This window comes from Toxotes jaculatrix, chromosome 21 (assembly GCF_017976425.1).
Source record: "Toxotes jaculatrix isolate fToxJac2 chromosome 21, fToxJac2.pri, whole genome shotgun sequence".
NCBI classification, from domain to species: Eukaryota; Metazoa; Chordata; class Actinopteri; family Toxotidae; genus Toxotes; species Toxotes jaculatrix.
Window position 1 is genome coordinate 7,385,598 of NC_054414.1, and position 27,264 is coordinate 7,412,861.

At 44.7% G+C, this 27,264-nt stretch overlaps 1 protein-coding gene across 4 annotated transcripts; it reads left to right on the forward strand.

Annotated features, from left to right (window-relative positions):
- The first annotated feature begins 1,027 nt into the window (after positions 1–1,027).
- On the forward strand, positions 1,028–26,925 carry arhgap17a (Rho GTPase activating protein 17a). 4 transcript variants are annotated; one of them, XM_041066719.1, is made up of 22 exons: positions 1,028–1,552; positions 9,284–9,323; positions 13,440–13,544; positions 13,773–13,805; positions 14,323–14,399; positions 15,082–15,193; positions 15,969–16,045; positions 16,148–16,265; positions 16,943–17,011; positions 17,195–17,276; positions 18,358–18,485; positions 19,546–19,657; positions 19,807–19,888; positions 20,043–20,123; positions 20,218–20,331; positions 20,485–20,576; positions 20,837–20,984; positions 21,295–21,591; positions 22,392–22,531; positions 22,633–23,175; positions 23,301–23,322; positions 24,619–24,754. In XM_041066719.1, the coding sequence occupies exons 1-21, from the start codon at positions 1,500–1,502 to the stop codon at positions 23,303–23,305; spliced, it is 2,508 nt and encodes an 835-aa protein (XP_040922653.1). In that variant the 5' UTR covers positions 1,028–1,499; the 3' UTR covers positions 23,306–23,322; positions 24,619–24,754. The 4 variants fall into 4 exon arrangements, with proteins under 4 accessions (XP_040922653.1, XP_040922650.1, XP_040922654.1 ...); XM_041066716.1 differs by lacking the exon at positions 23,301–23,322 and having other exon boundaries at positions 24,619–26,925; XM_041066720.1 differs by lacking the exons at positions 21,295–21,591; positions 23,301–23,322 and having other exon boundaries at positions 24,619–26,925.
- The last annotated feature ends 339 nt before the right edge of the window (positions 26,926–27,264 follow it).

Below are 27,264 nucleotides of genomic sequence, written 5' to 3' on the forward strand. Positions count from 1 at the left end.
ATCTTCATTAAAAATCCATTTGAGGGTCACACATGGGAGAAACCATACAGCTGCAAAGCCTGCGGCAAAAGACTTTTAGCTCCATACAGGATTGAAGCCCTATAAATTCCACATATGCTTTATCCAGTTTACTCACAGAACAACCTGCAGAGAGCTCAGTGACCTGAATTTGCACATGCACAAGAGCGCACAAGAACGAAATGTGCAGCTGTGACTTTGGCATTAGATATTTCAAGTATATTGAAAACAGTCACAAAAAAGTCCTCATGAAAGGCACCTTTCTGCAGTCTGTGTGGAAGGGGTTTCTTGTAGCAGAAGTGTCTCCATCAATAGCTTAAAGCGCTACATTGACATTTCCCAGTTGATCCAAGTAATTGGGAAGTTGGGAACAAGCTGAAAAGTACGCTGATCTACAGCTTTGATCCGGCAGAGACATTATGCATTTGATTCCTGGTAGAAGACTGCCTGAATCATCTTAGTGGTATCAGTTAGCTACCACTTTCATAGCATTAAGGGCCAATGCTTAGCCTTGCTGTCTCACAGCAAAAAGATGTGGGCTCAGTTCCCAGACCCGGTGTTATGCTAATACTCATTTCCTGGAAATTGCGCATTTTCCTTTTTACTGTCATTAAATTCATCTCTTTTCAAGTAAGACCATCACTTCAACACTTAAATTTAGTATTTCAGCAAAATATGGTTTACTCTGCTCATGATCTGATGTAGATACTCTGAAAATTTGCCTATCATAGGTTTTACTTGCAAAATCTATATTTCGTCTAAATACGTTCTGCTGTGCAAAATTGTGAACGCATGGTTTTAGTTTAGTTTTTCTTTGATTACTTCATGGGACTTTTGGATGTTTCCCCATCAGTGCAGTACTCCATATGTGAGTGGGTTTCTCCTGACAGACAGTGTCCAGGGGGTGGTGGTGGTGGTGCTGTCTGGCAGATGCTGCGGTGCACTAACGTTATTTCCTGCAGCCCTCTCTCCCTCTCTCCCTCCCTCCCTCCCTCAGTGTGTGCGCTGGCAGTGGCAGAGGTGAGTCGCCGCTGCTGTTCACTCGGCTCCCTGCTCTGCGCTGGGAGAAAGCGGCCGACGGATTATCCAGCTCGGTAACGTTAGCACGTCGGCTAACGGATCACGGCAAGCAACCGAGAAGAACCATGAAAAGCCGCCGGAGCCGGTGAAAGTTAGTCACGGCTTACTTCGAGACTTTAATGTACGGACATATACAAAGTAGGAGGTTTGCGGATCATGCCGTCTCCCCCAACGGGGACTTTTCTCTAGAATTTCCACTTGGGAAAGGCTAGCTCAGGGGCTAGCGAGGCTACAAACTATTTTTAATTGGCTTTGGGCTTCAATGGCTCTCGCTTGTTTTTCCCTGTCATAGCGACAGATCGGGAAATTAAAACGGGGGAGAGGCCCTGCGAACTTCATGACAAACCAAAGCCTGGCTTTGAAGCGTTACTTCGGAAGACTAGAGTGGCAAAGGACTGAAAATGAAGAAGCAGTTCAATCGGATGAAGCAGCTCGCCAATCAGACAGTTGGCAGGCAAGTATTCAAGTGTGCGTTGTTTACAGGTCTGAAGCTCAGCAACAAAGAAAAGACACTTTATTTTTTTTCTCTTTACTTTTTTCCCCTCAGCTTGTTCTCTACCAGCCATGGCTGTGAAATGCCGATCAAAAGAGAAAATCACACAAACTAATAAAAATAAGAAGAAGAAAATGTAATCAGCTGAGCATGTGTTGACAAGGACAGTCATATCATGAGCCAGTCACTGGCTTTTAATAGCCGACAACAAGGTTTAAGGACATGACACTGTTAATAAAAACTGGATGTGGGGAGTGTTAAATGCTTTCCTTGATGTGTGCAAGAGTCCACACTGTTGTTAAAACCCAACCAGATGTCCCACTGTAAAGAATGAATCAGCCATCTATGCAGTGTTAGCACTGTCTGATGGAGTGGGAAATAAACACCAGCCAGGAGTCCAGGTAGGGGGCAGTTTGCAGCTGATTTTGGCCAGCCATTTTATTTTTATTTTTACTTGAGTCTATCACTTACTTGCATCTTATTCCACTATAAAAAAAAAAAATAAATGCCTGATGGGAAAAGTAGCAGATGTGTGTTGTGAATTTTGGAAAACATTTGGGCCTGGTGGACAGACCATGACTCACTATAATTAACAGACACCAATATGTATTTTTCAAGTCTTTGTATAAGTGGAGATGCAGAGGGAGGTTGAGGATTTCAGATGTGTCTATTGTTGGCTAATTTTTTTTGGTTTCCTATACACAAAAGTAAAAAAACATACAAATGCTAGGTCTGCTAGCATTGGTCAGAACTGATCTGACATAGGTGGGCTGACAGCAGTGAAGGTTTCAAAGCCCATATCATAATAATAATCTCCATAATAACCTCACTTGCTCCTGTGCAGCAGCATTCAGACATCATCTTAAGAGAAGAAGAAGGGAACCTTGAGTGAGACAGGACTAATATGATAAAGCAGTGGATGAGTTGTTATATATATTTTGCACTACATATTCACTTTCACTCTGTGCTGATGAAATGGCAGAAGCAGCCTCTGCATGAGTGAAACACTTGATGCCCAGCATCAGCCAGACATCAAACTTAAAGCATAAAAAACAGAGTGAAGTCTGTGCCTTCCTCCACCTCGAGCGTTCTCTCCCTCTGAACTTGAAGCATGTGGCAGCGTCTGTGCTAACAGGCGGATGGATCCACTTTTAGACAAAAAGCATGAATCCCAACAATGAGAATGTTCTGCTCTGTTTAGGCCTGTTATCTAGGACCATTATACTGTTATGCTGCGATGACACAGTGTCCCTGTGTAACTGGATATCGAAAGTAGCACTGGCCACAGCCCAGCCTTGTGAGGACAAGAGGGTGGGACACGTCAGAGGCTGTTTTCATCATGGGAGGCTGACTCGTTTGATGTCTGTCATTTTGTGTGTGTATGTAGTGGTTGTTATCCTGTGTATGTGGCAGCCAGCAGTGTTGGCACCTCGGGCAGACAGTGGGTGCACACTGGACTGGATGGTACCAGATAAAATCACTGACAGACTGGGAACAATAATGTGTCAGAGCTGCAGAGCTGCCTTATATAAATGTATTTTATTTCCCACATTTACATAAAAAAAACAAACAGAAAGTAGTGAAAAATGCCCGTCACACTTTGCCAGAGCCAGAAACAACATACTGACCGACCCGAAGATTTTAGTTGTTGAATCACAAAAGACAAAGAAAGGCTGCAAATGCTCAGATGTGAGGAACTGGAACCAGCAAGTGTGTGGGATTTCCTCATGCACAAATATCCCCCTTCTTGCCCTTTATATCACCTAGAGGAGAGTATATTTTAAATAATCGCTCTGTTTTGGTCATAGCCCTTGACTAGAGACATAAACGTCAGTCAGTCAGAAATGGGATGCTTGATAGAGATGTGCTACACACAGTAATCACCATTTCACCTTTCCTGTAGTGTGTATTTGATGCAAACACTACCAGCAAAGTCTACAAAGAGAATTTGCCCTTATAATGTTCCTACAGCCAGGATTCAAGCCCAGGAGAGGCAGGGCAGCTGGAATACTCATAATTTCCTCACTGCACTGTACCAGCAGTAAATTAAGACTGAAGAGAGTGTAATGTAGAAAACAGACATAAGGATTTATATATATATATATATATATGTGTGTGAGTGCACATGCAGTAGTTGCATATTATTTGTATGCACATATGGGGTTAATCCCTCATGCCTCTCATCTGTACCTGCCCTTCTGACTGAGTGATCTGTCAGCGGTTGGATTAGGGCAAGCAAGCGTACTCTGCTTTGTCCATTAAGTTTGTGCCTGCCCGTGTATCTGCGTCTGCAAAAAAAAAAAGTTTGGAGAGCAAAAGGCCCTCTCCTCTGCCCCCTGGGTTCCTGTGATTGTGTGAAGGTAGAACACTGTGTCCAGCAAGCAGCTGCTCTGAGGAAGTCTCTCCTTCTTCTTCTACAAACAGGAAACTGCCTCCCAGAGACTTTCTAGAGAAGAGGAGAGAGAGAGAGGGAGAGAGAAAGAAAGAGAGAGAACTGGGAAAATTGACGTAGGGGCAGAGAGTGAAACGGAGGCACAGGGAAAAACAGCATGTGATTCATGCCAGGGAACATGGTGAGGATATTTGATGTCTCTTTGTGGAAGATTGTTTCCGTGAGCCATCTTTGAACTCCCTGCCTCTATACTTGCATGTTTGCTGCAGGTTTAATAGGGTGAGATAGTGACACCTTTTAAAGGAGATAACATATGAATACAGTATTATAGGCTGTAACCACTATCTGTATCAAGATAAGCTGACAGTCATGCTCCACAGATCCAGGGCGAGGACAGCATTTGGCACTGTACAGGCTGAGTTTTTGCTTGCGATGAAGACATCACCTGTGATTGTCAGAAAATCACCCTTAGATAAGTTTTTCAGTCAATGACTCACAGGATGTGATCCAGGAGTGTGCACAGAAGCTGTGTACTGATATCCCTCCCGTATCTGTTAGTTTAATATCAAGCTACTGTGAGTAGCTGGTTAGGTTAGAAAAACAGCCAGTCTTGCTCTGTCCAAAGCTAATAAAATACATGTGCCATCACCCCAATATCATCCCAGCTCTTACCATCTTAACTAACCAATTTCCTGCAGGCAACCCTGATACGTCACACCCCACATTAGTGTAATTGCTTCAGCACTTTGAGTTTATCCGGGTTGGTAAGGCAGTTGTTTTTCCACACCAGAGTAACCTCAGTCGGTCAGTGATGAGCTTATCACAAGTGACTGAATCTGGAATCTCTTTTAACTACAGGTGTCCTGTTGTGAAGCTCAGTGGTTCCCAGAGCGGGGGGGTCAACTAAATCACACACAGTTAAAGTTTCACCCTCTGCACCGCAAGTGAAGGGACAGCGACATATAAAGAGCTTTTCTCCACGCTCAGAGTTAATCATTCATTGGCATTATAAACCCACAGGGTTATTACATAATCCTTTTTGATACCGTATCTAACAGCAAGAATGGTCTGACCGTCAGTGTTATGCAATATAATCTAGATCTATTGTATTTGAAGTCCCTGATTATTGCGAGATGGAGTCAAGTTGAAAAGACACTTTCCCCACAGGGATTTGGAGAATGTCACTGATGAATTAAAGAGGATAGGTGACTCTGGGTGTTCCCTTGCGTGTCGCCCAAGGCCAGAGCCTCAAGGGCAAGGAGGTGTGTCAGGCGTACTTTATGTTAGTTTAAAGCCAAAGTGTCCTCCAGTGACAAACTAAACACGGTTCTCTGGTTAAGACCTAAAGAATTTTGAATAATTCTGGACTTAAAAGGAACAGTAACAATACAAGAGCTTAAACGATTAGTTGTTTAGTCAGTAAATTGATAGTGAAGATAATGATTAATTGCAACTGTAAACAATGCCACGTAGTTTAATATTGTTTGATTACAGAGTTATTAATAATTACAATACTGGGATATAAATATCTGCCAGGCAGGAATCATCCTGCCCTGTCACGATGTGCAGCCGATTCCTGATGTATCTTTAAGTCATAAAAAAAGATACACATTGGATAAAAGTCCTTCAGCTTTCACCTCCATGCTGGGCTCTCTCTTGCCCAGGTCTAATGTTAGACCTGGGTTAGTCACCTAATCAGCCCCATTAGAGAGGTTGTATGGGGCTGAGTCACTCAGTTATTCTTCCAGCTCCTTTCATTCAGGTCCCGTATCCATTACTTTATGCCTTAAGCTGCCAACTGTTGCAGGCATAAGAGGCAGACACCTCCCTGCTCCTCAGCCCGCTGATTGTGTTGAGAGGCCTGTAACAGCCGCTCCATTGTGCTCGTGGCTGCAGTATTCACTTACTCCCTCTTCCACTCTTGATAGTAGATCGTCATGGTTACCATTCTGAACCAGCGGCCACGGCAGTGCAGGGAGGATCTCTTGTTGTTAAGAAGTCACATGCAGCGCGCAGTGACACACTTTTCTCCAAAAGGCTCCTGCTTCGGCGAGGCACGATGGGGGTCAGCCCTGTGCGCTCTAGGTCAGCTGATGCCGGCAAAACAATTGTTGTTTTGTTTGTTGTTGTTTGTCCTCTGCTCAGCCCGCACACAGCCTATTTTTGCCTCTTTGACACGGTGCTTTTTGGGGCTGGTTCACACAAGTGTTGCTTTTATACAAGTTAACAACTCCTGGTGTAAGTATCTTCACATGCGCCCTGATAATTGAGTTACAGCCAGGTTAGGGCAGTATTTGTAACCCCCCTCCTGCCCACCCCCCCCCCCCCCCCCCCCCTTCCTGGGTTTTCTTGCTCACATCAGTGTCAGTGAGCAGAACTCAATTAATAGAGCTGGATTACTTGTCAAGCTTTTGTGTTTCTCTTGGCGTGTATACAGTTTAGTCTGGTTTCCTTTGGTGTTTTGATTAGATTCAGCTCATGAGCCACAGATGTCATTAAGTGGACCAGATGTAAAGTGGTGTGTTTGAACATCATGGGTAGCTCTGGTGGGAAAAACTGGGTTTTTTTTTTTTTTGTAGCCACAGCAAAAACCCACTTTTAAAGTCTCACAGTGCAACATGCAGAAATTTGATTCGTGGAAATGCATCACTTCTGAAAAATTAATAGATATTACCTCAGCTCTCTCGGCTCCTGTGTACATGTATCCTGTCGTATATTTCAGTCCCTCTGGACATTAAGTCTAATAGCAAACAGAACCTATGGGAGAAATCTGCACAGGCGGTGTGTGTGATCTATAGGCGTGTATATGTTATGAAAGTCTACTTGATGACTACACTGGTTTTTAAGTTCAGGCCCTCAACAGGACCACATGAAGAGCTCCTCAGCATGTAGACTATACCAGAACATGGATTCCATACTGTGGCTTCATATTCACGTTGTGTATGTGTGCATGGATTATAATGTGTGTGTGTGTGTGTGTCTCACATTTTTCCTGCAGCTAGCTGGATGTCTTGTCTGTAGGTTTCTGTGGGTTGTTGGTCCTCACTCTTCATGTGTGACCTCACCAGCTTGGCTATGGCTCTCCTCCAGAAAAACTCTTTCCATTCATCTCTAACCTCTAGATTATTCTGGTTTGGCACTTTTAGGAGTCTCTAACTCCCCCCCCACACACAAAAAAATCTCTGTATTTGTGTTTCTTTCCTTCTAACCCCCATACTATCATCTCTCTGTCAGTCTCTCTGTTTCTCCCTGCTCCCTGCCTCTGTGTTGTAATTGAAAGCAGCTGTGACAAGGTTACTATAGTTCATAGAAAGCAGTTTTTGGAGGAGGGCCCAGGCTTCGTTCAGAGCTCCAGTTACCCAAAATGCAAGCAAGCCATCGTCTACAGATCCTTTCAGTTTGGAGGCTGAGCCTTTACTTGGAAAAGTTTTTACATTGGCTAGATACAACACAACAAGTATTACCTGTCATACTTAAGGGTAAAAGTATAGAAACAGAAGGGTCGGCAGCAAAGAATGTGAAGGTGAAGAAGCAAGAGATGGAAGGAATGGAGGCAGAAAGCTGCAGTATGTTGTAAGGTTGCAGGACTAAATCATGTCAAAGAGCTCTAGGAATTAACTCACTTAAGCTTCATATAAAACCTAACCTATAAAACCTAACCTAATCCTTTTTAGAGTAATCAATTGATCATTTAGACTGTAAAATGTGTGAAAATGCCTGTTACACATTCCCAGAGCCAAAGGTGATGTCTTTAAATGTCTTGTTTTGTCCGGGCAAAGAGTCCAAAACCCAAAGATATATTTCTACAGTAGCCCAGAATGGACAAATCAAACAACAATGACTCTAATCAGAGTCTTTTAGGTTTTTATGATGATAAATTCCCCTGCTAGTTCTGGATTAACCAAATTATGTGTCATTGAAATCCTATGGGTAGAGCATGCAAGCAGACTTACTAGCATCTAATATTCTTCTTTAAATGCATGTAAATGCTGTTATTTGTGTAGTGTTTATTAAATCTTTGTACTGTCTGATCGCTTGTCTTATACTATGGGAAAAACTATTCTTATACTCCATATTTTGTTTTTCTATATAATTCTAGAAATATTTTAACAATAAAAACCCTGGTGATGTACTGAGAAGTCGAGGCCAGTACAGACCGAGTGGACTGAGTATTGAGCAGACACGATCGATCCACTTTAAATACAGCGTCTTCATCAATAATATAATAAAATTCAGTCTCGCAGTCATTAAGTCATGGCTGGCTTTTAGCTCTGCAGCAGCGCGTGGCCTCATTTTACTGTACATAAAAAAAAAGTTTCAATTTGGAAACGAGAGCACTGGTGTTGGATCAGTAAAGCGTACTGGCAGTTACCCTCTGCTGAGGTATCAGCGTTGGTAGAGTCAGTCGGATCAGTGCATCACTTGCTGTAGCTGGAGGTATTTGCTTCATATTATAACCTCCGTACCTGAGAAACGTAACAGTACCGCAGGGGTTAAAGTGTCCTCCTGCAAGAATACTACAATCTAGGTATTGTATCCTTATTAAATGAGTCTGTCTTATAGTTGCAGGTAAGTCATAGCACCCCACCTGGCTCCAGTCATTGACCCTCTGACTGCAGTGTTGCCTTTTCTTCCCTGTAGCCACAGAAGCCACCAGCCTGTGTGAGGGTGTTCATAAGCAGTATGAGCTGAGTCTGTGTTTCCCAGCCTTCTCCCTTTAAGTGAATCTAATCTGTCTGACCTCTTCAAATCCAACTATTAGTTTACTATTAATAGGCTCAGGCAGAGCAGGGCTGTGTGGCTACCCTATGCACGACACCATGAGCCCGGCAAGCTACGGCTTAAGGCAATCAAAGCTTGTCGAGCGACAGAAGAAACACAACTTCTGTGTGATTCTTTCTCGTTTAGCTCAACAGAATCTGTTTATTATCAGATGTAATTCAAGCTTGTCACAGTTCATGACTTTTGAAAAAGGTTCACGGAGCTGCAGCTGTACTCGGAAGGGGAGTCAGGTTTTGCCTTGGCCTCCAGCCTGGATACCAGCCTTGTTGAGCCATGGCAACAAGCCAAATAGACCCACCCTCTTCTGAAGCATTCCCACGGATGCCCCAGTCAATACCTGACACTGTTTTAGCGTCGAATCTCAGTGTGGTAACCAGTCTAGCAGGAGCTGTGTCATTTGTCTGACAGATATTTTCACAGTGACTGCACAGAGCAGCATTGGAGTTTGACTGCTTATCTTTTGTTACTGTCCGTCAGTGCTAATCTGTGTGCTCTCTGTTGTCTTTTCTCACCCACAGAGCAGAGAAAACAGAAGTCCTCAGCGATGACCTCCTACAGGTAAATCATTAATTTGACTGTAGAGCTCTGACCACTGTTCGCATCTGTCATGCAGTGGCTGCAGTTTTTGTCCCTTTGGAATCAAAACCATGCATTTGACCAAACGGTTTGGTTGTTAGTCCACTGTTTTCTCACATCATACTACTGCAGGTATTGAATAGAAGGTGAGCCTTCTGGTTGTCTCCCCATGCCTGTGCCGAATCACATGAACCTGCTGGTGAAACAGCTTCCATTGGCTTTACAGAAAAGCTGTTGCACAACATGGATATCTCAAAAATAGTGTCAGTCTGGGGAGATATGTGTATGTTAGTGTGATCATGGTAGCAGGTTTTTGAATTTGATACCAGTATCAGCTCCCGTTTCAGTTTATTTCCAGTATAATGGGGAAAAAAAAATAAAACTTGTGTTTTTAAAATGTGGGCTCAAGTCTGCATGTTTTCTTTCTAACTCAACGATGTCACAGCAAATGTGATGTATCTTCACTTAATAGCCCCTCCCCTTGGCTTGTAGGTGTATTAATCATTGATAAGGTTTGGAACAGTTTATAGCTGGAATGATAAAACATTGAAAAATGTCACAGGACTGGACACAGAGCACCAAAACCATGACCACTTGTAACAGAATATGTAGGATTTAGTTTTGATTTCATTACTGACGCAGACAGAAAATGATCTGATTGAATCTTGAGGAGCATTCATGCTAAACAAGCAGCAGCTGATATCACTTATTAGTTCTCACTCTCTGGTTGAAGATATCTAATCAGTGGATTAAGCCTGAGTAGCACTGAACTCACGGGACTGTTGCTCACAGACAGTTGTGAATCAGTATGTGTGAAAGCTGCTGATGCAGGTATTTCCCGGATGGGAAAACTACCTCCAGCCCCCTGACGCCGTCCGAGGCAGACGGCAGGTGGGGTTGGGACAAAAATACTGGCAGCTCGGCAAAGACATTCCAGCGATGAGGATCGTCTTTGTGTGTGAATGGGAGGCATCATAGATGTTTAAACAAACTTAGCCGGCTTTGTGTTGCACCTTGAGAACAGCCACAATGTCTGACACCCTCCATTCTTATTATTCCCCTCCCCACCCACTCTTTTGTAGCTGTCGCATAAACAAACAGCACTCACAAATCCTTTAATTCCTTTCTTAGGTGGTGTGAAATTGAAATGGTCCATATAAGGGGGAAAAAAAAACACATCTGAGTGACAGCGAGAACATCAGTGTTAGATTTAGAGCCAGCATGAGGTGGTGTAATACAAGTGGACAAGCAGGCCGCGGTGACTAACCTCTTGGGGTGCTTTTCGCTGCACAGAGGATGTTATATTACGTCTGACAATTGACTTTCACTGTTCCTCAAAGACACGATTGTTCTGCCCCTGTCTGGAAATCAGCCGCTGTGACTCTGTGGAACTCGGTTTCTCACTTTTCACAGGGACATTGCTTGCTGTCTGATAAAGGAAAAGGGAGTGAGGGAAGGAGACGTGGAAATCACTTGACCCCTTCATTCCTGAGATGGCTGCGTCACCCAAAAAAAAAAAAAAAAGTTCTCATTTTATCCCTTAATTAATGAAAAGCCTCCCTCTGGGAGTACTCGGGAAGTGTTGTCGTCAGTTATTTTTAATGAAACCTTTAGTTTAAATTTGGTGCATTCAGTTTCGCTCAGCCTCCCACTTCTTTTTCTAGCTTCTCACTTCTTCTTCTACAGCAGTTGTACATTTTTAATGACTTCCCTCTGAAGACAACAACAAAATACACTTGGCTTTACCGGGATTTTCACAGAGCTGTTGTCCTGTAACCACTTCTTACTGCAAAGAATTGAAAGTGACTGTAAAAAGTCCCCGTTTGAAGCATCACCTGAGCTTCAGCTATGCCCAGCTCATGTCATAACATCTGCTGATGGACCCAGCCACCTCTCTGTGACCAATGGCGCCTCAATCTTGTCCCCTAGTACCCTGTCCTGTCCAGGGTGCCAGTGAGCCACTCAGCATTCCTGTGCCAGCTGTCCATTCCTTTGCTGGTCCTTCACATAGCAGCCCATCCACACAGGTTTACCAAAGAAGCGCTGCAGTGTTGTAGTTAAGAAGCAACCAGGTGCTTTCAACACTTATGTCACATATCCCTAATGGAAACAAAGAATATTTTGTTCATCAGTGGCTCACTAACGTAATTCCAGCCTTAATGCGTCATGTGGTGTTATTTTTGTACATTCTGGACTTGTCCAGACATGTTAACATCCTTTCTCTTAGGAACCAATAAACAAACAGAGGCACACACACACACCTTCTCTGTCTTTTTCTCCCTGTCTGTCCCACTCAGTGTTGGGATTCCCTGCTCTGTGACGCGTCATGGGATTGACCAGCTGTTGACCTCATCACATAGCAAGAGGAAAAACACACACCCATCTGCCTTTCGGCTCCTCTTGGTTCTCCTTAGGTTCTCCCTCTCCCCCCGCATATTTTATTTTTTTTGGGTGTTTGGCATTGTGCGCCTGACCCCATTTTGTTACAATGAAAGGAAGAAAACTGTAATACGCCTAGTGCCATGCAACCAAAACATTTCCAATACTCCCACACAAGAACTTCGTCCCTCTTAGAGCACAGGGAGGGGAATCCCCTGCGTGTTTCGTGCCAGGTACTCACTAGACTCAGTATAAGCAGTGTTCCCAAGCCTATAGCTTATGGCAGCAGCGTGTGTGGGTGTGGGTGTGTGTGTGTGTGTGTGCACGCGTTTGTTAAGTTTGTATTTGACCCAGCTGTTTTGGGAATGCCGGGGGCCACCGTGGGTCAGGACTGACGTAAGAGCCAGAGAACAGAGGGAGGGAAAAGAGCGGAGTGAGAGGTGGGGTGGGGGGGTGGCGGTGCACAGAGGCGGATATCTGCTGTGGAATTCCTGAGTTCCGACTCCGTTCTGTTTTTGGAACACAATTGTCTGGTATTTGGTTGATCCTCCCTCTGCGTTTGTCTCTCTCCGTTTCTGCTCGCTTTGCCCTCTAGACCTCAGTGTTCCCGTTTACATTTACAGCGCTGTTTGTCCCAACTTTTGTTTGTCCCCTTTGAGACACTCACAGGCTCCTGCTTAACTCATCAGCTCTGATTTTTATGTTTTCAAAAAAAAAAAAAAAAGACCAGAAAGACACACCTGTTCTATTACATGCAGCCTGCTTTTGACTTTCCCACAGGCGTTGCCAGTGTAAACCAGTTCTCTGCATCGTCACTCTCTGCTGGCCAGACTTTTAAGTACACTGGAACAGTAACTTGCAATCATCAGTTCTATTCATGGGTTGGTGACAGTCAGCCTAATGTTTACACTGACTGTCCCTGTCAGGCACCTGGCATGACAAGGACACTGAATAGTCATCCTGCAGAGCTTCAGTCGGCCTCTGTCCTTAAGCCAGAATAGCTGTGCCTCCCGTCAATGACTGTATTATATCTTGTCACCCCAACAGCACAGAGTGGATCTGTGTAGTCAGGCTAGTGGACAGGAGCAAGCCTGTGTAATCAAAAAGGCCTTTTTAAAGCTAAAGAACCCCTCGCTCTCGGTCACAGCACAGGGCCCGTTGCTATGGGGACACTTCCGATGAGTCATGTGTTTCAAAGATAACATTCCAGCGTCGTCCCGCGGGGACGAGCCTTATCAATCATGCTTATACTTTGACCCCTGACTCCCTAAAGGCAGCTGCAAATCAAATCTCTGCATGGAACTGGATCTCATTAGCCATCAAGGGGGTACAGTCACACTGTTGCGTTGGTTTATGGAGACAAATGAATGGTGTTCATGGGATTAGACAAATGTTCACAGTGGTTGCGGTAATAAAGACTGCCGGGCATGTGTGTTATTTTGTTGTGCTTGTTCCTGGAACGATCGTGGCAGGATGTAGTTCAGTCCAAGTACTTAGGTTTATCAAAATAAATCTTGGTATGTGCTGTTTTGTGATCCCTTTTTAATTAAAAAGCCCACATTTCTATAACCACATGCTTAACTTTTAACAGAATGATCTTCTCATCTGAACTGCAGCTTAGAGAGTCTTCCATCTCGCCCTGGGACGACTCGAGGTTTGACATGTTTATAGAAGATATTTGCTAAAGATCTGCTCTTGTACATCTTGTCTCGGGCACAGATTGAACGGCGCATGGAGCTGGTGCGTGTCGTGTCCCACAACACGCACAAGAGGATGGTGTCGTGTCTACAGGGACACATCGGTGCAGATGCAGAGAAGAGACATGTAAGACTTAAAGCATGTTCCGGTTAAACCTTTGTTAAAGCTCATAAGTAAGAATCGGTCAGCTGTTCCAGGATGTGTAATAACTTCATTTCTAACATCACCTCCCGCACAGATTTTGAGTTCTCACAGTTTTTATTTCAAATGACTACAAAATATCCACAGTAGGCCTCCAATCCATGATTTCTCTTTTGTGTTTTCTACCCGACACCACCCAAAAATGCACCACAGTCCGTACCACGCCTCTATACAGGAAATGGTCAGGTAAAAACACTGATTACTTATTCCATTCTCTGGTCCTCAGCACCACTTGCTCCATTTCCCATTCAGACATCTGTCATCTTTATTCACTCTGCATGACACCTTTGCCTTTGGGATTCTCTGGTTAAAAAAAAAAAAAAAAAACACAGGATGTTGAAGACTCATAAATATTTTTGCACAAACATAAACTGTGTAGCTTTAAAAAAAAAAAAAAAAAAAGCTCCTGCGTTGCCATTTGATAGATGTCTTACTTCCTTAGTTTGCATCTTAAATCCCATTTAACATCTGTACTTTCCTCCTTTGCTCGGAAAGCTCTCTTCCTCTTCCTGACTCTGTGAATTTACCTCTGAGCTGCTCAATGGAAAGTCCTTGATGAATTTTCCATTGCTGTGAACATCTAATACTGAAGCTAGTGTATTGAAATAGGCACCTCTGTGCATCTGCATTGTCTGAGGTAGTTTATGTCTCAACATAAATCTAATTACTGTCTGCATCTGTCCCTCTGCCTCACACACCACAGAAAAAGCTTCCTCTGACAGCACTATCCCAAGCGATGGTGGAAGGTGGAAATCAGCTGGGAGAAGACTCCTTGATAGGGTGAGTAGGTGATACCCACATAGCCAGTTCCTCCTCCTTGGCGACTGTTGCTATACGGAGCAGATGCACTCCAGCAAGTGTGAAATATGAGGCCACGCATTCAGAGCGAGCAGTCTGCCCGGTTTTGTTTGGCGCTGACGCAGACTTTCAGCAGTTCCCTTAAGTGAGGATTCATCGTGACTGAGAGACACACACAAAAACGGGATCAGGCAGTTTGTAGTTGAGGATCTAGAAAGTGAATATCTCTAGATCTATAAAGCAGCCGTGTGTCTGTCTGAAAATAATGAGGAAGAGAAAGTACATCAGCCAGTCTGCTAGTCAATATGATTAATTCATGTCAGCTATACTGTTGTATGGTTCTTTTTGTATTTTAAGGCTTAGGGGCTTCAGTCCTCGACAAACTGCAGTCCTAAACCCTGATTCATCATAGCAGATTAACTGTCACAAAGCCACTTTGGCGGCTCCTGGCTGTGGGCAGCTGGAAATGATAACATTATGTTGACCTGGTTTTGCTGTCAGTTATTGACAGGGAGCCGAGGAAGAGCGAGTGGAACAGATTGTTATCAGAAGACCTCACATCTTCACCTAATAGTTCTGGTATTATAATGAGACGTGAATATGAGTATGCTGTGACTTTAACCCTCTGCTCTCTCCCTCTTCGTACCGGTGGGTGCATGAACAGGAAGATGATGGAAGTGTGCGGCGAGGCAGAGAATCGTCTGGCATCAGAACTGATGCAACACGAGCTGCAGATAGAGAAGGACGTTCTGGATCCCCTCAGCCAGCTAGCAGAGGTCAGAAACCTCACATCTCCTGGACGTAACAAGAACTGAACATGAGTTTAAATATTTAAAAACACTTTCATAGCCCTTTGATTATTTAAAATAGAACCCAAAACCCTTTGCTTTTCTTTGTTTGGTCTAAGTCATATTGGAAAAGATTTGTTGCCCAGTTGCAAATGAAATAGAACTTTTGAGCAAAAGTCTCATGGACTCACTCACAGTATGTTCATATTGGCCAGTCGTGGTTGTGTGACCCTGTGGTTGGAGAAGGAGAAGTCAAAACAAAACGGATTCCAGACCTCGTAACATTAGCTAAACATAATGGACGTTTCTCTTTGTTGTTACAAGCTGTGGTTTGCCATCTGTCCGTTTTGTTATACCAAGCTTTCCCTAACATGAGTAACTGTGCTCTCTTTGTACCCAAAAACCTTGATTGTGGTTTAGTTCATGTACAATTGCACTTGCTACAATCAAATCTCCTGAAAAGCTGTGCTACTGTTTGGTTTTGAGGGGGCCAGGAACTTCATTTACAGGTGTCCCACTGTGATGATTTTATGCCATTTAAATATAAATGGCATGGTTGTCGCCTGCTAAACAAACTGGAATCAGAGTATTGCAAACTTTAAAACAGCTGTTCTATTATTTCAGTGCTGAAAAGGCCAATCAGCAGAGAGATCTTTGTATAGTCATTCAGGAGGAGCAAAAGCAATGTTTTGCCAGGTCTTTGTCATCTATTAACTTTTTATTCTTGCTCAACTTTGTGTGTGTCTGGGTCTAATTTCTGTAGGTGGACATCCCTAACATCCTGAAGCAGAGGAAGCAGCTGGCCAAACTGGTGCTGGACTACGATTCTGCCCGAGCAAGGTCTGTCTCATCGCTTTATTCATATCACAAAAATGAAACTGGAACATGAGTCCACTTCACAGAAATGGCCTCATCCTGTTTTCATATTTTCTTTTGTCTCAGATGGTTGCAGGCAACCAAGTCAATAATCTCAGGAACAAATACACAAGCACTGACGGCCAAGGCTGACCTGCTCAAGGAGGAGGTGGATGAGGCCATGAACAAAGTGGAGCTTTGCAAGGTAACATGCATGAAAATGACTCATACTTATTTATATGTAAACCTATTGCTTCAAGTTCATAGCAGAACTGGGGTCTTTGACCTTGCATGAATCAGAAGGCTAAAGGTTATTAATGGCCTTCGTGGACTGAGTAAAAGAAACTGGAACTAGTTGTGGCCAGAACATTAAACCGGGAAGTAAAATCACTACCGCAACAACTGGTCTGTCCAAGACCCTCGGGGCCCTTTGACCCAGTTTGCTGACGCACACAAATGACTGAAAATGCCCTGTCAGCTCAGTGAGTGTGTGTTTGCGTGTATTGAGTTGAGTCACTGGTGAGTTTTAGTGTGTAGTTGCTGCGTCCAGGAAGCACAGAGCCTTGTGTTTCCCCTTCAGTCCTGTTAGGAGAAGGAGGATTTATGATTTGTGTGGTGCTTAGCTGATGACTGACACCTATCTGTGTACCACCTGAAATGTCCCTTCTTCTGATGGATGACACTGTAGTGGAGATGGAGATTAAATTAATAGTGGTTTAGTGCAGCATTACTGCTCTACCTCTTTCTTGTTGCTGGTTGGTGTTGTTCACTGCACATTGTGACTTTGTGTATAAAAGTGCGATATAAATAAAGTTAGTATTAAGAATGTCGCTATGATCTTTCCGTGCTCCTCTTGTTTAGCTTCCTCTGTTTCCTCCACAGGATCAACTCGCCGCAGACATGTACAGTTTTTTCTCTAAAGAAGGCGACTATGCCTGCTACTTCGTGACGGTGAGCGCAGCGTGTCAGCAAGTCAGAAAATGTGTTTGCACAAGTTCCTGTGGGAACGTTCACAGCTGCAGATTAGCTGGGGAACACAGACTTGGCCGGCAATTTCCTTTACTTTACTTTGCTGTCATGTACTTGACTGTTTGTCTTATTCTACTCACTGTATATTTCTCTCTGTTTCTGCAGCTCTTAGAAGCTCAAGCTGATTACCACAGAAAGTCCCTCACTCTTCTGGAGAGTGTCTTGCCAACCATCCAGGCTCAGCAAGGTATAGTACATGCAAACATGCCCTTTCACACACCCATTTAACACAAACCAGTACAACGTTGTTGTAAAAATTACACACAACAGGCTCTGTGTGGGGCATCTTTACGTGTTTCCTGGAGAATGCATGTTTTTCTTTGGTGCCTCGTGTTTTTTGGCGTCCCTTTTTAACAAACCTTTTCCTCAAGTTTGCCCAAAGGTGTGTTTCTTATTCTTATCTACTTTTCCAACTGGCTTAATAAATCAGCCAGCTACTACACTTTTCAATTGCATCACTCTCCAGTCCGTTTTGTCTTACTTCTGGACAACACTTATCCCACTTACAGTAATTGTTTAAGGCTACAGCCGGGGCCCCGTTATTAAAGAATAGTCTTTTGTTTTCACTGCTCTGCACTCCAAAAATAATCTAGTTTTCCGTATTACCAACATAATGTCTCCTATTAAAGCTCTCTCAGTAGTTTTTTTGCCTGTTTGCTCTCCTCAGCTGTGTCTTGTTCAAGGAGTTTGTTTTTTCTGTACTAAACACATGTGGTCTAAACCAGACGAGCCTGGTCTCCCAGCATGTGGTGATGACTCACGAACTCCACACACACATACACCCCCAGCTTTTCTCACATACATCACACCCACCTGGGTTTTCCAGCCCCCCCCCCCCCCCCCCCCCCCCCTCCTCCCCCACCCCCTCAACCATTTCACTCTTCTGGCTCCCTGTTCACTTGCACACATAAAGACAGCCGAACGGTCACTCCCGCTGACTGGGAGCATGTGGTTATTATTTGACGGCACCCTGAGGGAGGAGTGGTTAAGAACTGGACCCAGGAAGAGTTGTTGACCCAGAAATGTGCCATGCAGACCAGCAACAGGCTGGTTCGCACTGAATCCTGGGACAGTGTCGTTTATTTATTTATATTTTTTATTGCTTACCAGCATGGCAGATGGGTCATACAAATCTATAACAGCTCCATTACACATTTTTTTTTTTTTTTTGGTTTCTTCTGATTTGAAACAACATGATTAAAAATACAGTAACTAGTAACTCTGCCTCTGCCTCGAAGTTCACCATTAATCTTCCCTTTTGTGATTAGACTCGTGGACAGAGAAACCTGCGTTTGGCACGGGGCTGGACGAACACCTGAAAAGGAGCGGAAGGGAGATCGCCCTGCCAATAGAAGCCTGTGTCATGATGCTTCTAGAGACTGGCATGAAGGAAGAGGTGAGGACGTTAAGACAAAGAGGCAGGGAGCAAGAGATTAGGCGGGAGAACAGAAAAACTAGCCCACTTTGTAGATTACTCTGGATCAATAAAAAGGTTAGACAGCGAACTAAGAGTGGAATCAAATTGGTATGGATCGTCTTCTGTAAGAAGTCCATCTTCCTCCAAAGTAATCCCCTCTACAGGATTTTAGAAGATAGAATATAATTTTGTTGGACCTTCAAAAGGGTAAGTGGTGGAGCTCATGGATGGATGGATGGATTTGGTTTGCTCATCTGGCCTGATCGCTCTTTTGTTCTCCTTGTTTTGCCATGTAAGAATAAAAAGAGCTGTCACAGCTCATTAAAAGTCACACGAGGCTGTCGCTGCGATTAGCGGCTCCGCTGGTCACTGGCATAATTATAACCAAGCTTTAACTTGTTTGTTCACATCAACACCTTGAGACTCAAGGAGATGGGCGGACAGACAAACTGTAAACAGGGGAAACTCCTGCGTTTGTGTCATGTTTTTCCAGAGACACTGTCAGCCCTTATGCTACAGTGCTGATTTATGAAATGTTTGTGATGTCCCTTTCCCCAGAAGTAAATTTAGAATACAATAGAATCTACTTGTCTCCCGTCCATAAATCAGATCTCTTTGTATGTACGTGTAAAAAAAAAAGAGAGAGCACAAGCGTTAGCTGAAACGGCGTTATTTGTGGCCCTGTTCATTCCCTGGTGAGTCCAGTCTGTGTCATTATGGCGTGAAGACGGCCTTTGTTTATGTGTCAAAGTAAAGAGCTCGCTGTGCTGTGAGTGGAGGGTGTGTTTGTTTGCCTGCTTTAAGGTTTCATTATGTGCAGCTGGCAGGGGGAGGTTATGTAGTGGATTTATACAGTCTATCTGTAATCGACTGTGAAGAAAGTGTGTGTGTGCTTGAGTGAAAGCACAGGCTGTTGTGTGCACAGTAAATGGCCGCATGCATCTTTGTTGTTGTTTGTTTGCTGGCAATGTTACTGTGATTTATTTGACTTTGTATGTGTGTATGTGTGTGTGTTTGTGCGTGCGTGTTTGTCCGTCAGGGTCTATTCAGAATCGCAGCAGGGGCATCCAAGCTAAAGAAGCTGAAGGCCGCACTGGACTGTTCCACTTCACAGCTGGAGGAGTTCTACTCTGACCCCCACGCAGTTGCTGGTACGTCCCAAACCGAGGCCATTTTTTAAATGACTGTATTATTTGGTATAAGATTTAAACCAAATTTCATAAGAAAGTAAAGCTGTGTTACTTTCCATTTATTTAAAAGTTTGTATTTGTGTCCTCACTCCGTGGATGTGTGGTTTCAGGAGCACTGAAGTCCTACCTGAGGGAGCTCCCTGAACCTCTAATGACCCACCAGCTTTATGATGAATGGATCCAGGCATCCAGGCAAGGCTCATAACATTATCACTGGAAATGAGATGTACCAATATTGAACAGATCTTCCACTGTGCTGCAATTAGTTATGGAAGGATATTTGTGCCATTTAGCCATCTGGAGGATGCGCCCGCTATCAGTCATATTTTGTTTTCTATCTTTCTAGTGTGTCAGACCCAGACAAGAGGCTCCAGGCACTCTGGGTTGTATGCGATAAGTTACCAAAGAACAACAAAACCAACCTGAGGTTCGTTGTTTATACCCGCACACGAAAGGTCACGGCCGTAATGCTTTAATTTTTCTGTTGTATGTGACGGTGTTTACACCATGTTCCTGTGCAGGTACCTGGTGAAGTTTTTGGCCAAACTGGCTCAGGACAGCGAGGTGAACAAAATGACTCCTAGCAACATTGCTATTGTCCTGGGACCCAATCTGCTCTGGGCCAAGACTGAAGGGTGAGAGGGGATGGAGAGGGAGGGGATGACATTAATGACACACGTGTTAGTCGTGGAGATGTGACAGTCTTTGAAAGAGAAATGATAGTCTGTTATTTCACCCCATTATGGTGAAAGCATCTAAATTGTGCTCATCTATATGTGTCCAAACAGGAGTCTGGCTGAGATGGCTGCAGCTACCTCTGTGCACGTGGTGGCCATCGTGGAGCCCATCATCCAGCACGCAGACTGGTTCTTTCCTGAGGGTAGGCTCTCCCTTCCTCTCCATCTGTTGCTTTGTGGTCTGACCTTCTCTCCTTTCTTTGTACCTATCGTACATCAGGGATCACAGTGAAGGCAACTGACGTTAATCACCTTGGAAGATAGAAAGTCAGCAGTAATCAGGCATCAAGATAAAAATCACTTTCCTGTCCGCCCTGGCTCAAACTGTGCAGTTTGTACTTTGGAGGTCAGCCTTCCATGTACTCATTTGTATGGGTAAATCTAGCCTTCTCTGTTCCTACAGATGTGGAGTTCAACGTGTCCGGCATGTTTTCGATGCCCATACCTGCATCCAACCACAACAATCACTTAGATTATGACAGTGGAACCATTGAGAGGAAGAGGCCCGGCAGCATGGTGGGACCAGAGAACGACACAACGCGCAAAGACAAGTAATCAACTTGCTGTTGCTTTGCTTTCTTGGAAAGCTCCTAGTTTCCAAGGTTCCTCTGTCCCACAGCCTTCACAACTTAATCCAGTTAATGATGTGGAAATAATATTGCCTTAATGCAGTTGCTTTTTCTGGTCCTTTTCTTTTGCTTTCAGTTAAATTTTGGGCTAAATTTGATCCTTGTAATATAAAATGATCCTTAACACTGTTTTTACTGACTTCTCACTGTGTACTCTGGGGTTGTGGTGATTCTCTATCCTGGTCTGTTTTCTGTTCTTCTCTCTCACCGTCTCCCTGCTCTCCCCGTGTAGCACCCCTAACAAGCACTCGGACCACACTCTTCGTAGAGGCAGTAACACCTTAGGTAGAAAGCAGCACACTTCACCTGCCTTCCAGCCTCCTTTACCCCCCGTGGAGGCTCAGGGGCAGGGGCACGGGGCCGGGCAGGTCCCCCAGCCCACGGCCGAGCCCCAGCCCCAGCTCCATCCGCAGGCGCAAGCTCCTCCAGGGGGCTCAGGGCCTGACGCTGCCCAGCATAGCTTGGCACAGGGCTTGGCTGCACTTGCAGCCGCTCAGCAGCTTCTAGCCCAGCACACAGAAGAGCTCAGGTAAGGGCTGCTTTCCTGCGTCTCTGCTGCTGGTGGGGGAATGAGACAGACAGACATGACATGGCATGCTTTTATACTTTCAGTTTTGAAGTTATGGGAAGACGTTTGTGCCTCCTCTGTGAACCGATGAGGTCACTCTGATCGACCTCTCAAAGCATAACGGATTAGTGATGCATGTTTCACTGGCAGCTTGCAGACACTTCCTCATCTCTCGGTCACTTTGCTTTCAGCTTGTTGTTTCTCTTGCAAAAACCACAAGTTTTCTTACACCACCACCGGTCTCGGCTATGCAGACTTGTCTGCAGTCAGCCCACAGGAACAGCACAACAATGGCTGCTGTCATTCTGCTAACAGCCACTCTCAGGGGCCCTCTCCACTTCCCATCCCTCTGCTTTCCTCCCCAAATCACTGGAATCAGCAGGAACTTCACACTAACTGGCTCAAACTGCTTTGAAAAGCCTGGACATTGGTGCCTGTTACGCAACGACTGAAGGGTGTCTTTGATTTAGCTGGTGAAAGGACAACATTCATGTCCAGACAGATAACACCATTCAGCTCAGCATTCTTTCGGTCCTACAGACTCTGTAGGGAAGGTAAATCTAGATGAGACGCCCAGATTACAATTGCGAGGTTTATCTATCTAACACCTGCCGCTGCAGATGAGTTTGCTGTTTAAATTAATGCCGGATCTACTTTAATAGCTCTAACCTTCATTAAAAACCACTCAGCAGAATTTCAGGATTCTGAGTAGAGTTTGTAGGTTTTTAAAATCTATTTCTTTTTTTACCTTTTCTCTAAAGCAACCCAAAGCTACGCGACTCCACACCCACCCCGACCCCTCTGCTCCAGAGGAATGGCTCTGGAGGAGGGGGCCATGCTGCAGGACAGCTGGGCACTGGGGCTGGATCCATGGGGCCCAGTCCTCATATGATGCGCAGAGGTAAGAGTCTGGTACAAATGGACATATTTCTACAAAGGTTATATCAATAAATTTGCAATTTTTTTCCACCAATAATCACAAGATTCTCCATCAACCTTCAGGTACCAAGAAGCAGGCTCCTGCCCCTCCCAAACCGACAAACCCTCCTCCCAGCCAGCCCTGTAATTCAGTCAACCACACCTCCTCCTCAGGCTCATCCCAGTCCCTCAGCCCCACTCCCAGACCCCTGTCCAGCCACTCGCCCACCTCGCCCACCCTTCCCGCCTCCCAGCCATGTGCCACGCCCAGACGCCACTCCAGCAACCAGCCGCCGATCCAGGCGCCCAGCCATCCGCCCCCAGAGCCTCCGACGCAGGCCAGCCCTCCGACGCCTCCCGCGCCACTCGGCCAGTCCGGCGGGGACCAGCAGAGCGCGGACCCCTCGCCTCCGGGCACCCCGACCCCTCCAGACACCCCTCCGCCCTCTGCTGCCACACAGGATGCAGTCGCTCCTCCGTCCCCGTCTCCCTACCAGTCGGGCTCTCTTCCCCGGCCTCGGCCCGTCCCCAAACCCCGGAACAGACCCAACGTCCCACCACCACCCCAACCCACCGCACTGACCACTGATACTAATGGGATCTGTGCCACTGCTTACAAGATGATGGGTGAGTGATTCCTCTCATATAACGACTTCATGTAAAATACTTTGCTTTTAGTTTGTGTGTTAATGTCACAGCTCCTGTAACACTAACGTCCACTCTAACAGTTTTGCATTGTAATAACTCCACAGGTTAAAGAGGCACTTGTGAGAGGTTTGTTGCTAATTGACCTTTTCACTGGCAGCACTTGCACTTTTTGTTTTTGCCTTTAGTACTCTTACTCCTCACCGTGGCCATTTTGTTCTGCCTGCTGCCTCGATCAGATATCATTTATTTTAGCCCTGATGCACGACTGTCATCGAAGTCCTGGAGGGCCTTTAGTAAAGGACCCATTTCTGATGTTTAATGCTCAAAATGTAGATGTTAAACAAAAGGACGAGAGCGCAAACAAGCGCAAGTCCTCGTTTCCTCCTGTGGGTTTGGATTTCCCAGCAGTCGTCTATTTCTGAACGCCACCAGTAGAAAATTCCAGAAACTGATAGAACCAATAAAAGGGAACCATAGCTTATATGACCGCGTAGCATCAGGGCTGTCACTGATCACGGGTCACTCATCTTCATTTCCAGTCACTGAAGTGTGATAGCGTCAGTAAAGGGTTTGAAACCGACGTGTTCTCACCGATGCTGAGCACAGGTTTCAAATGCAGAACTGATTTTACAAACCGTGGTCATTTCCAAACCCTCGGCTCTCAGTGGGCAGATTCAGTTTTTGTTCTGTTTTTTTTTTTAATGTGAAGTTTTGTACACTGTCTCTCATTGTAGGTACTTTTTTAAAACCAGTGTCCCTTTATCAAGCATGGGTGATACTGACATGCACGTCTGTAACTCCACTGTTCTTGTCTCGTCCCAGATGAAGACATATTCAGAACGTCCAACGCAGCACGTCATGAACACATCTAAAGCTCTAGCTCTCGTGTCAAAGCAGCGTGCTCACGTTTAAACTGGGGGGGGGGGGTTCCAGCTCTCTCTTGCTCTGGTCAAACAGCTTATTAACTCTTAAGTGCTTCACTTCCCACTTGCTTTCGTTGCTCTGCCGCTGCTGCTCACGGTCTCTGGCCAAACACCGCCACCTGCTGTGACACAGAGCTGCTGTGAGACTGCTCAGCTTCTGCCACTGTTTCAGCTTTTGGAAAATATTACACAGTCTCACTGGAGGGCACAGTTTCACGGAGCTTTAAATGTTCTCATGCTGCAGGACGAAGCTGCACATGTTTGTGATTACGGCCATTGTTTCTTAAATTGAGGGCACGAACAGTGTGTTTATCTTCGAAGGATGTTTATGTAGTGTTGTGTGTGAGTGTCTGCATGCATGGACAGAGATGACAGAAATGGTCTTTTCTTAATGATTTTGTCATCATTATTTAATTCTGTTTAAAGACTCTTCTGTTCTTCGCCGTCTTCTCACTGTGATTTTTTTTTTCACCCTCCATCTTGTGTCTTTGCCCTCCAGACCCGGCCATGTCTTTCAAAGGGCTGAGTCGAGCTTTGGTCCCTGAGCTCGCTGTAGACCAGCAGCCAGCGACGGCCCCCTCTTCTTCCTCCTCCTCCTCTTCCTCATCCTCCTCCTCCTCCTTGCCTCCTCTCAGAGACTGTGACCTGGACACCGAGAGCACTGTCCTATAAGGAGGAGACGATGACACGGTCCGGTGCAGTACCCCCTGTGCATCTCTTCTCATCATACACACACCTCGTTTAGTCTCTGTTTTTTTTTCGTCCTGGCTCATATCTGCAGCGCCTCCTCAGAGAGACCAACTTCTGCTGTTGTCTCCTCTCCCGGTCCAGTGTAAATGAAGGACTTTAATGTGACGTGATGCACCTTCCGGCAGCCATGATGGAGGTCCCAGAGCTCTTGGTCGATAATTGCTGTGATAGTAGCAGAACTGACTCACAAATCTGGTGGTTTATGTGTTGAAATCTCAGCTTTTTGAAAGGGAAACCAAAGTATCTCATCTTGTTGTAAGAACATTGGATTTGCAAGCTGACTCATTATATTAACATCACTTAGTTTCGAAATTACTGATGTAAATTATTTGGATTAGTTGGAATCCAAAAAGTTATCTTCATGTTATACACGTAGAAGCTTGGAACACGTCATAGAGCTGAAAGTCGATGAATCGGCAACAACTTTCAGAATTAATTCAACAGTTTTTGAGCAAAATGAAAGAAATTCACTGGTTCCAGTTTCTCAAATGCAAACATTTGCTGCCATTTTTTTCTTCTGTCATAATAAACCAAATATCTTTCGCTCAGACAAAATGAGAAACCTGAATATGTAAACTTAGATTCTGGGAAATAATAATTGACATTTTTTTTTTACTATTATGGACATTTTATAGACCAAACAATGACTCAAGAAAAATAATCGGTGGGTAAATCACCATGTCGGATCATTCGCTGACCTCTGCTCACACCTCCGCTATTTCTTCATGCATCTCTCATTTCCAGCCTTTCTGTTAAAGCCGTTATTATACGCCCAGTCCTCTTGACCTCCATTATGGTGCCAGATGGGGTTGCGAAGGAGACTTGTGACACAGAGACTCTGCACTGCAACACATCCACCCACGCACACCACCACCTCTATCTTAATGCTGCGCTCCCTGCAGAACAAGCTCCAGACAATCAGCAACAAACAGCAGTGTGTGAGGACCGCTGATTCACCTGTAACGCCGTCAGACTGTGTTAATGATGCAAAGCAATACGAAGCGTGGGTACTGACTGAACAAGGAAGAACTGAGTTGTGGTGGGGGTAATGGGCAAAGCCAAAATATGGACTGACGAGACCCGTTTGGAATTTGGTGTGAGGTGTTTTGTAATTTTTTTTTTTTTTTTTTTTTTTTTTTTTTTTTTTCAATTTTGAAAAATGGCCTTAGAAGAAGAACTTAAAAAAAAGTGATTTATTTCTACAGCACAAGGGGAAGGGGAGGTTTAAAGGTCAGCAAGTGAAGTAGAAACCAAAACTGTTGCTTAAAGTGTAGCTGGTGACTGCAGGTTTCCAGTCGTCTCAAACACTTGATTTCCCTTTTTTTTTTGTATGGAAACCCCCCCCCCCCCGTCCTTTCTTTCCCTTCTCACTCTTGTATTTATTTACCCAGTTTAAAAACACACATTCCCTGTGGCTTGACATAATTAATGCAGTCTTTAAATGTAAATCATGCCTTATCGGTTCCTCCCAGAACCTCGTAATAAGCATTATATATTTACTGTACGGAGGATATACTTGGCTCCTAGTACTACAGTATTTCCAAGAAGCTGTCTTGGCTACAGTTATGTTTCAGGGATGTAAGGAAGGTGATCTGACCCTCTGCAATAGAAAGACGTGTATGGTTCTGTATCGTTCCACAAAAGTTGTGTTCAAATTGTGTTGATTTCTTTGGGTTTTTCTAAGCAGACGTAGCAGGGTGAACTACCCTCCCAGCCTGAACGCAGTCAGTATTTAGCCTTTCTGTTTGGTTCCCCCCCTCCCATCTGTCTTTGTGTTTTCTCTGGTGTTTGCTGGGAGCATTACACACAACAGGCTGTGTGCGAGTGAATGTAGTGAATGGACAGTTTTTAGCAGCCTCTCCATCCTGAACAGAAAGACGCATAAACAGCTGATATTGCACTTGAGCGCAGGCCAATAAGTGGTTTCCTAGTTTAGAGGAATTTTTTTTTTTTTTTTTTCTCCCCCCCACTCTTTCCCACTGAGCTGAGAGCACACGGCGCTGTGAAACCTCAGTAGTGATGTGGTGTAAGATTTTGCCAGGTCAAAAGATTTAAGGAAAAAAAAAAGGCTTTCTTGTATTTTCTGTGTAAGCTTTGCTTTTTGGCCTCAGATATAATGTGGAGTTCGGTTCCCAGAGAACTAACTCAATATGGTACCAATGGAGAGAGTCTCAGATGCTGCAGTTGCCCTGAAAACGAGTTCAGTTGTGTTTTTCAGAGACAATCGAGCATTATAATCCCCTCCTTTCTCTTTGCTCCTGTACCTCGCTGCCTTATCCCTGTGCATCAGGAGAGCTTTGTATGTCAAGGCTCTCTGAGACAAACAAATGCCATTAAACTAGAAATGATAATGCTGCGTTTTTAAGCTCCATAGTTTTGTATGTATGCTGTCTGG

Bases quoted from the DNA above. Each gene is read 5' to 3' on its own strand.
- arhgap17a (XM_041066716.1), top strand. From the start codon at position 1,500: ATGAAGAAGCAGTTCAATCGGATGAAGCAGCTCGCCAATCAGACAGTT. The intron at 17,277-18,357 runs GTATAGTACATG...TTTTGTGATTAG, and splicing joins AACCATCCAGGCTCAGCAAG to ACTCGTGGACAGAGAAACCT. The intron at 20,332-20,484 runs GTGAGAGGGGAT...GTGTCCAAACAG, and splicing joins CTCTGGGCCAAGACTGAAGG to GAGTCTGGCTGAGATGGCTG.